At 41.5% G+C, this 10,000-nt stretch overlaps 1 protein-coding gene across 2 annotated transcripts in view; it reads left to right on the top strand.

Moving 5' to 3' along the window:
• strip2 (striatin interacting protein 2) overlaps window positions 1-10,000 on the top strand; it is a gene marked incomplete at its 3' end in the record, with an annotated part of 47,807 nt that overhangs the window by 14,207 nt on the left and 23,600 nt on the right. For both annotated transcript variants that reach the window (XM_084049353.1, XM_084049352.1), the window contains exons 4-6: window positions 1,933-2,067; window positions 4,919-5,039; window positions 9,178-9,246. In XM_084049353.1, the coding sequence (XP_083905479.1) occupies window positions 1,933-2,067; window positions 4,919-5,039; window positions 9,178-9,246 (325 nt within the window). The remainder of the gene's footprint in view (window positions 1-1,932; window positions 2,068-4,918; window positions 5,040-9,177; window positions 9,247-10,000) is intronic.

Genomic DNA, 10,000 nt, shown 5'->3' with positions numbered 1-10,000 from the left:
TTTTTGTCTCATTCCTGGGGGGGGGGGGGGTTTGTGGACAAATACATATCATTTTGGGTGTCCTTGACATGAAAAAAGTTTGAGAACCAGAGTGTTTTTTCAGTAACACATGTCTCCCTGTCTCTCCAGCTCTTTAATAAACAAAAAATACATTTTCCGGTAGGTGTCAAAATCTCAACCAATCAGGAGAAAGTACCCATTTTTAAGCTTCATTTGTATAGTGTTCCAGTTCCAATTTTGTCTGCTCATTTCTTAGTGTCACCACTTCCAATTTCACTTGTTTAATCTGTATCCTGATTGAGTTCTCTATCCTGATTGGATAAAATTGGAAATGAAACTGAAACGAAAATGCATTATCTGTTTAATAAAGAGGTGGAGAGACAAGGAGACTCCTGTTACTGAACAAACACTCTATAGCAATGAGTACTATCAGAATATAGAGCTATTTAGCACTTATTTTAACAAAAGCAAATCACTTACCCTACCTTTAAATATTTCTGCTTTAAAAAAAAATATATATATATATTCAAAGATTTGCTAAAAAAATCACAATATTTTTTCTCTATTTTTTGAATATGCTTCTGGGTGTCCCTGGAAAAAAATATTTTGAGATGGGGGTCCGCGGCCAAATACATATCATTTTGGGGGTCCTTGACATGGAAAAATTTGAGATTTGAAGTATTTTCACAAAACTGTTAGGATTTAGAAGACATTTGTAGAATCGTTCTCAGGTCTTCATGTGTTAAGTCAAATGCCTCACAAAGTAAGAACCGGCGTTAATGATGTAGTTTCTGTAGTAATCAATCAGGAGCCCAGGGCGGGGGGGGGGGGGGGTTGCACTCCTCTGACACTCTCCAGCCTGCCAAGAAGTAATGCGTAGGCTGCTGAGATCTCAAGATGTCCCTGTGCTGTGCTCTCATGTTGTCACAACTCACCCACCCCCTGGGGAACCGTCTTTTAGAGTTGTTCCCAGCTAAAGGAAGGAAAAAAAGTTTTGCTCCACAGTGCCCTCTACAGATCTGGTCTATGTAATTTTTCTATTGACCAGATTGTTCCTTCCGGGGAAATATTATTTTCTGGCCAAAAAGTGTATTTTACAGAGAAGGTGGGGTGCTGAGAGGCTTCCCACCTCCGAGAACAGACTTTCAACAACACAAAACAGTCTTTGTTTCGGTGAGAAGCGAAGTGGTTTTGTTTATTTTCACTACAGTTGGAGCCCTCGCAGGGCAGTGGAATTCCTTGTCTATGAGCAGTTAGAGAGAACTCACTAACGCTCTGGACCAGGGCTAGTGTTGGCCTAGACTGGCATACTCGTCGATATCGATACCAGTATTTGAAGAAGTATCTTAAATTTGTGCCGATACACAAATTTCACGATACGATACCATACACGATATTGGGCTCACGATAATGATACAATATTTTTTAAATGTATTTTATTATCATCAACATTGGCCATCATCTTCAGTATAAAAGTGCTTTATTTATAAAACACATAAAAAAGTGTTCTACACACAAAAATAAATACAATTATACGAGCTTAAGGAACAAGTGGAGTAAGTTTTCACTATAAACCCCTTTGTTTCAGAGGACATATGGACAATATTTTTGTATTTATTTCGATACAGTATGACGTCACGACGATACATATCGTCACGTTTTGATATCGCAATACATCGGCCCACCCCTAGTATCTAGCTCTACTTGCAACAACAAATAAGACATAATAAGACATATATATTTGGTATATGATATGATGTGATTGGATGGTATGTGTATCCGTTTCATCGTGTATGTATTGAGTACCAGTGTCTGTGGCGTTTTGTAGTTGTTTGTTATTTGAACTTTTAGAAAAATTCAATACAAATATTTGAATAATAATAATAATATTAACATGATGTGATGACGTTCTCCTCGTCCTCCTCCATACAGTGCGGGGCAGGCGGTGGACGGAGCTGTCTCTGGACGAGCAGCGGGCGTACGTGATGAGACTCCTGGACGCCCTGGAGGTGACGGACCGGGACAAGAGGCTCAAGGTGGCCCGAGCCATCCTCTACCTGGCACAGGGTATGTGCTGCTAACACACAGTGATATTATGTTAAAGGGATATTTCACTTTGAAAAAAAAACTTTGGGTCGTTTTATGGTCTCCTCAGGCTTTTGTGAACACCCCAGACAGCTTTTAAGTTGCTTGATTCAGTATTTAGATATTTGATATTTTATCAGACACGCCCCCTTCCTATACAAACCCAGTGTAAGTTCAAACTCCATTTTAACCATGTTAGATTCATCAAAAACACCCATCCTTGGTTCTGGTGACTGATATTGTCCTTCTAATACGTGAGGAGACCGTGTTTTTTCAATTACTTTTTTCATGCTCTCACACACACGCAAACGCACACATATATACACACACACACACACACACACACACACACACACACACACACACACACACACACACACACACACACACACACACACACACACACACTCTGTCTATCTGTCTGTCTGTCTGTCTGTCTGTCTGTCTGTCTGTCTGTCTGTCTGTCTGTCTGTCTGTCTGTCTGTCTCTCTCTCACACAATCCAGCACTCGGTGCCGTGCTGTAAGCTTGTATATCTGTTATTTTCTTAAAGCCAAAGAATTGTAAAATGACACAGATCCTTTCCCGGATTGAATGGGTTAACCCTGTGTTCCTTAATGTTCTGACTGGAGTGAAGTAATATAGTATTTAAGCTGGTGCAGGGGTTGGAGTGAAGTAATAGAGTATTTAAGCTGGTGCAGGGGTTGGAGTGAAGTAATAGAGTATTTAAGCTGGTGCAGGCGTTGGAGTGAAGTAATAGAGTATTTAAGCTGGTTCAGGGGTTGGAGTGAAGTAATAGAGTATTTAAGCTGGTGCAGGGGTTGGAGTGAAGTAATAGAGTATTTAAGCTGGTGCAGGGGTTGGAGTGAAGTAATAGAGTATTTAAGCTGGTGCAGGGGTTGGATAGCCTGGACTGCGCTAACATTATGTTGGTTCAATGACCTTGTATTGAACTTTACTTCCCTGTGCTTGTCTTTGCAAACTGTTAATAAAGGTTTCAATCAATCAGTCAGTGCTGTGGATAGCAGTCAATGTGAAATGCAGTGTTACAGCCAAGTGTGGTCAGTGAGTATTGACACCACAGTCACTGTAGTAAAGCACTGTGGTTCGTTTGTGTTTTTCTTTGTAAATTAACGCCATACCCGATTATACTACAACGTCTTACATCAAAAGTAGCAGATCTACAAGCTCGAAACTGTGCGTTGAGCTTGCAGATCTGCTACTTTTGCTGTATTTGAATTTGAATCCTGAAAAGTAACTGTTTTGGACATTATGAGGTGTCCACCCGACAGAGATTATCTTTATTTATTAAAACACAGTCATTTCTTATTAAAATTATTCAATTCATATTTAACATGAATGATTTTAAAGCTGGATATGTATACATACTGGAGTAGTGTTCATTGTAACTTACACAGTAGTGACTCAAAATGAATAACTAATGTTATTACTGTTTTGGTCATTGAAATAAGTTACACTACTACTGGGGAAAGTGATAATGTTACAGTAATATATTTCTTAGTTACTAGTTACTGCCCAACACTGTTTATTCCACATGGGCACAGTGAAGGGCATAGGCGGGACTTAATTTATAACGGTGATGCTGAAAAATAAATGAATACGATAAAAGATTTAACGTTGTGCCCCAAATGTTTTGCAAAGGGAGTCTGTTGAAATCAAGTTCTTGCCTTGGCCTACGGTTGAACTTTTGCAGTGAGCTGCTACATCAGGGATAGGCAACCTTAGGCACATTGGCACAGTGGAGGGTGATCACTGGCCAGTACTCAAATGTTTTACTCAAGTAAAAGTATCAATACTGCAATGTAGAAGTACTCTGTTACAATTCAAAGTCCGGAATTCAAAATTGACTTGAGGAAAAGTACAAAAGTGTTGCGACGCGTTGTGAGCTTGTAGATCGGCTATTTTCAAATAGCCTATGTATAAAATAGGACTAAAGTGGTTCATGTATGTTTTATAATGTAGTCATTTATATCTGCAAAGTAACTAAAGTGTTCAAATAATTGTAGTGGAGTAAAAGTACAATATTTGCCTCTGAGATGTAGTGGAGTAGAAGTAAAAGTACTGATAATTTGAAATACTCCAGTAAAGTAAAAGTACCTCAAATTTTTACTTAAGTACTGTACTTAAGTAAAAGTACTCAGTTACTTTACACCACTTTTTCCACCCCACAGAGACAATATATTAGGGGTGTCACGATTCACTTACCTCACGATTCGATTCAAAATCTATTCCTAGGGTGCCGATTGGATTAAAATTGCGATTCTGCGATTAATTGATATTCGATTCGATTCTGCGATTTATTGCGATTTTCTAGGGTGCCGATTCGATTAAAATTGCGATTCTGCGATTAATTGATATTCGATTCTGCGATTTATTGAGATTTTCTATACCCCAAATCACTTTGCTTTAATTATACTAGAACATTTTAATATAATATAAACCATGAAAAGTTGAATCATACACTTCAATGCAGCCAGATCATGTCAGGCAGTCTTTCTGACATTGATTTCAGACAAATTGCCAGTGAAAAAGGTACTAACTTATAAAAATAAAAATAAAAAAATGTTTTTTTTTTTTTTTTTTTTTTTTCAAAAAATCAAAATTTAATATTTTGAATCGATTTTTAAAATCGTGGCATTAAGAATCGCGATTTATTCATGAATCGATTTTTTTTGACAGGCCTACAATATATGGTACGAGGCTTAACCACTCGGCCCTCAGCTAATCGGCGCCCCCTTGTGGTGTGTGTGTGTGTGTGTGTGTGTGTGTGTGTGTGTGTGTGTGTGTGTGTGTGTGTGTGTTTTTCCCTCCAGGAGTGTTTGATGAGTGTGACACGGACGTGGACGTTCTCCATTGGTCCAGACACAACGTCTTCCTGCTGTATGACATGGGCCTCTTCACCGCCCTGCTGGAGCTCCTCACCATGGAGATAGAGTGAGCACACACACACACACACACACACACACACACACACACACACACACACACACACACACACACACACACACACACACACACACACACACACACACACACACACACACACACGCACACACACACACACACACTCTCTCAAAATTGACTTGAGTAAAAGTACAAAAGTATTGGTATCCAAATGTACTTAAAGTACCAAAAGTAAAAGTACTAAAATGTTTGAAAATAGCAGATCTAGAAGCTCACAACGCGTCGCGATGCGACGCGTTGTGAGCTTCTAGATCTGCTATTTTCAAATAGCCTATGTATAAAATAGGGCTAAAGTAGGGCTAATGCACGCACGCACGCACACACACACACACACACACACATATTCAAAGATTTGCACACATTTTCACATACAGTATATACATTTTTAACTCAAATCTTTGCGTCGGGGGGTCCCTGTAACAGAATATTTTGAGATGGGGGGGTCCGCGGCCAAATACAATACACATTTTTGGGGTCCTTGACATGAAAAACGTTTGAGAACCACTGCTATTATAGCAACATACATAGTTTAAAAAAAACAAAACGTTAGGCTTTAGAAGACATTTGTAGAATCATCAGAAGCAAAGATTTGAGTTACAAAAAATCATTTGCACATATTTAAAAAAAAAAAAAGGCAGATCTACAAGCTTGTATATCTGCCAAAGAAATCTAAAATAACACGGATGCGTTCCAGGTCTATTCCAGGTGGCTATTGTGCACATTATAGATGAAAGATAGTGGATATGTCTGGATATATATATGGTAATGTGTGTCACTGTCACTGCGGCCACCACTAGAAGGTGTCAATGCAGCACCAGCATGATTCTTGGCAGGAAAAAGACGAGACAAACCAAAAGAAAAACCTTAAAGCTCCTGTGCTGTGCGTGGGTTGTATATAGAAACAAGAAAGAAAATGACTTGAAGTCATATTCTACCAGGTGCTCTGTGTGTGTGTGTGTGTGTGTGTGTGTGTGTGTGTGTGTGTGTGTGTGTGTGTGTGTGTGTGTGTGTGTGTGTGTGTGTGTGTGTGTGTGTGTGTGTGTGTGTGTGTGTGTGTGTGTGTGTGTGTGTGTGTGTGTGTGTGTGTGTGTGTGTGTGTGTTTGTTTGTTTTCATAGACCTGATTACTTGTTTTTCGGATTGCTTGTTTCTCTCGCCAAACCTGGCAACAGAATCTGCAACGCTAAACGCTAATAATGTTTTTTATATAAGTGGTGGCAACATTTTTAGACACCACACAGGTCTTCCCAACAATAGCGAAGATTGAAGTCAGTGTGAACATGGCCAAATAATAACTTAATAGCCAAACTAGGTCTAATGAAGCATGCTAGCATTTAGGCTAACCCTCCTGCCTGAGGCTGCAACACAACTTGCACTGTCTGCAACTGTTGCAGTGTGAATGAGGGAAGCGGAGGGCGGTTACTGCGGAGGACGAGCCGTCTCCCCATTCGTGTCGCCATTGGCTTAAAGGAGTGAAGGACAGCCAGGACAGCCAATGACAAATAGGTGTCGCTTACCCATAGCTTGGGAGGACGAGGCCGCCCGTGCAGAGTATGGGAAAATATTCCCATTGGCTTAAAGGACAGCCAATGACGCAAATCTGTCGAATGCAAATCTGTAATATGTCGACTAGTACGCTGCCTCTTCTTAGACTCAGGCGCTCTTCGAGCACCTGGTAATAATTCCATTCCATTCCTCCCATGGCAGGCAGGCAGGCAGACAGACAGACAGACAGACAGACAGACAGACAGACAGACAGACAGACAGACAGACAGACAGACAGTAGAAAGAGTGATAGAGGGGGAGACAGTGATGGCTGTTGGAAGTAAACAAGTCTGTCTTTTGTGCTTTTCAGAGAGGTGTGAAGTGTGTTCTTTGGGTCTATTTTTACTCAGTTTCTCCTCTGGAAGGACGTGTTGTTACTGGGGGAGGAAGACAAGCCTGTCTTCTTGGTCCTGAGGAGGGGAAGCAGCTCTGACTTTGAGATTAAACCACTGTATTAGAACATAAGTTCAATATTATATATATATATCGTTTTTTGTTTTTTTTTGTATTACAGCCATGTCACGTGTGCATGCCGTAGTGACAAGGAGTCTATCCAAAAATAGCAGATCTACAAGCTCATCTACAAGCTCGTTGCAACGAGTTTGTAGATCTGCTATTCTCTCTTCTTTTTTATTTGTGCTAATCTTTTAATGTATGAACATTTGTAACTCAAATCTTTGCTTCTGGGGGATTCTACAAATGTCTTCTAAATCCCAACAGTAAAAAAAACATGTTGCTATAAGATCAGTGGTTTTTCATGTCAAGGACCCCCAAAATGATATGATATGCGTTTCGAGCTTGTAGATCTTCTACTTTTGATGCTTTTGTGTGACGCTGTGTAGGGCCTTCATTTACAAAAAAAAAAAAACACAAAAAGTTATTATGGAGATGGAGATAAAAGGTTTCTGCCCGACAGCAACGATTTCTACTTTTACTAAAGTAAAACAGCCAGAGTACTTTTCCCACCACTGGTCGCAGGTTAAATCCCCTGCCCCAGCCTGCTATGTCACGCATCAAGTGCTCTTGAGCAAAGCTCTGACTCAGGCCTAAGATATACTTGGTTGTGCACGGTAAAGCTCCTGTAAAATCCTGAAAAGTAACAGTTTTGGACATATGAGGTTTCCACCCGACAGAGAACGATGTGCGACACCCGCTCACACAACCAAGCTATAAGCCGGGCGTCAGGGAGACGATGAGTTAATTGGTAATTGCAGCGTGTCTGATTTTATAGCTCTAAAATTAGATATTCTACCGAGACTGGTGGGAGCTGAGTCCTCCTCAGGTGGCTTAAAATTACACACACACACACACGCACGCAAGCACGCACGCACGCACGCACGCACGCATGCACGCACGCACGCGCGCGCGCACACAGACACAGATCAATGCCAAGATGAAGATTCTCACTTGCAGCCACATTTCTAGTCAAAAACCTCTGATCTTCTGAACCCAGTTTAGTTCAAGAGCCGCTTTTTGTTTCCTACAAAACCACCATCTCCTGCATGTTAAGGAGAGAGAGGGGGGGGGCACTCATGGATTAAAGTTCTTAGTCGCCCAGACTTTTTAAAGGGTATTAGAATGGGTCAAACTAGCAGTAGAACACAATGTTCTATTACTTACATTTTAAATTGCAGGATGGGAGGATGGCAAAAGAGGGACAGAGTGAAGTTAGGAGCCAGAGATTGGAGTGAGGCGGGGAGAGAGGAGTGAGACAGGGAGAGAGGAGTGAGACGGGGAGAGAGGAGTGAGACAGGAGAGGAGTGAGACAGGGAGAGGAGTGAGACAGGGAGAGAGGAGTGAGACAGACGGGGAGAGAGGAGTGAGACGGGGAGAGAGGAGTGAGACAGGAGAGGAGTGAGACAGGGAGAGAGGAGTGAGACAGACGGGGAGCGAGGAGTGAGACAGACGGGGAGAGAGGAGTGAGACAGACGGGGAGAGAGGAGTGAGGCGGGGAGAGCAGGGCAGTGGAGGAGAGGATGAACAACAGATTTGATGTGACAGCGGTCTTTGATTACGTTTTTTTAAAGCGAACATTTGTAACTGAAATCTTTGCTTCTGGGGGGGTCCCTGGAACAGAAACATTTTCAGATGGGGGTTTGGAGCCAAATACATATCATTTTGGGCATAGTGTTTCATGAGCTTGCATGTCTGCTATTTTTTGAATAGCCAAAGAAATAAAATAAAAAATACACAGACTCGTTCCCCGGTATAAGGGTCCTTTCACACGGCAAGCGGCCAACGCGCCTATGAAAATCATTTTCCATGAGAGGCGGGCGATTATTTGGGACGCGCGGAGAAGTTGAGGAGCGGTGAGGCAAATCGCGCGCGTGCTCGTTTGTGCACGCGCGCGCGGCAAGAGCTGGGTTGTGGTGAGATTTTCTTTTCACCGCGCCGCGCAGGAGGAAAAAAACAACAATGATCGCGCCGCGATCACCGCTGATCCGAGCGGTACCGCCCACGTGAACCGCTTGCTGTGTGTTACGACCTTTAATGGGTTAAAGTAAATACTCTAGACCTGGATGAAAGTAATATTATTGTGTGTGTGTGTGTGCGTGTTGGTGCAGTAACAACCAGGCGTGTAGCAGTGCGGTGAGGAAACCAGCCATCTCATTGGCGGACAGCACAGAACTCCGGTGAGTGGCAAACACCACACATGTACAGTACCAAACCTCTTATCTCCATATTCTAACTTTTTTTCCCCGTAAATGAACGCCCTATGTGATAATACTACAGCATCACACAAAGAATCAAAAGATGCGTTTCGAGCTTGTAGAGCTGTTACTTTTGCAATATTATTAACACATTAGGTGCCAAAGACATAGATCTACTGTACGTCGTTTGAAATCCAACTGTAGAGTGCCATAAACGTAGGTCTACGTCTTTTCAAAAAATAATTCCACAAGAGGGCGCTCTAACACTTACTTATCAATGATTCCTCGACTGTGCTAGAAGGAATCGACGGATTTTTTTGTTTTGTTACTTTAATGCGGTTAATTCGGTACAAAAAATGTTTAAAACGTTGCACTCCATGAAGTGCAGATTGGATTTTTTTTCTTCTTTTTTTGTGTTGAGTTTGTGATGGGTGCTCGTCATTTCTCCTGGGTGCCTTAGCCCCGAGGCACCCACAGTATCGGTGCCCTTGTTTAGAATACCTCTCTACATGGTAAAGATCCTCAGTGTTATTTTATGTCTGAGATTGTACAAATTGATAAATCAGCATCTTACATTATCATTACGGTATCTGTCATATAATCTTTAGATTTCATTAGCTACTGTGCAACTGTGTAACCCAATATTTATCTTCCTTTTTGTCAGGTTTCTTTTCCAACCTGCTGTCTCAGTCTATATACTACAGTGTATCCCTTTGCACATTTTGTTTATTATTAA

This window comes from Gymnoscopelus microlampas (assembly GCF_963454915.1).
Source record: "Gymnoscopelus microlampas genome assembly, chromosome: 23".
Lineage (NCBI taxonomy): Eukaryota > Metazoa > Chordata > Actinopteri > Myctophiformes > Myctophidae > Gymnoscopelus > Gymnoscopelus microlampas.
This window is presented reverse-complemented; position numbering and strand designations above follow the sequence as displayed.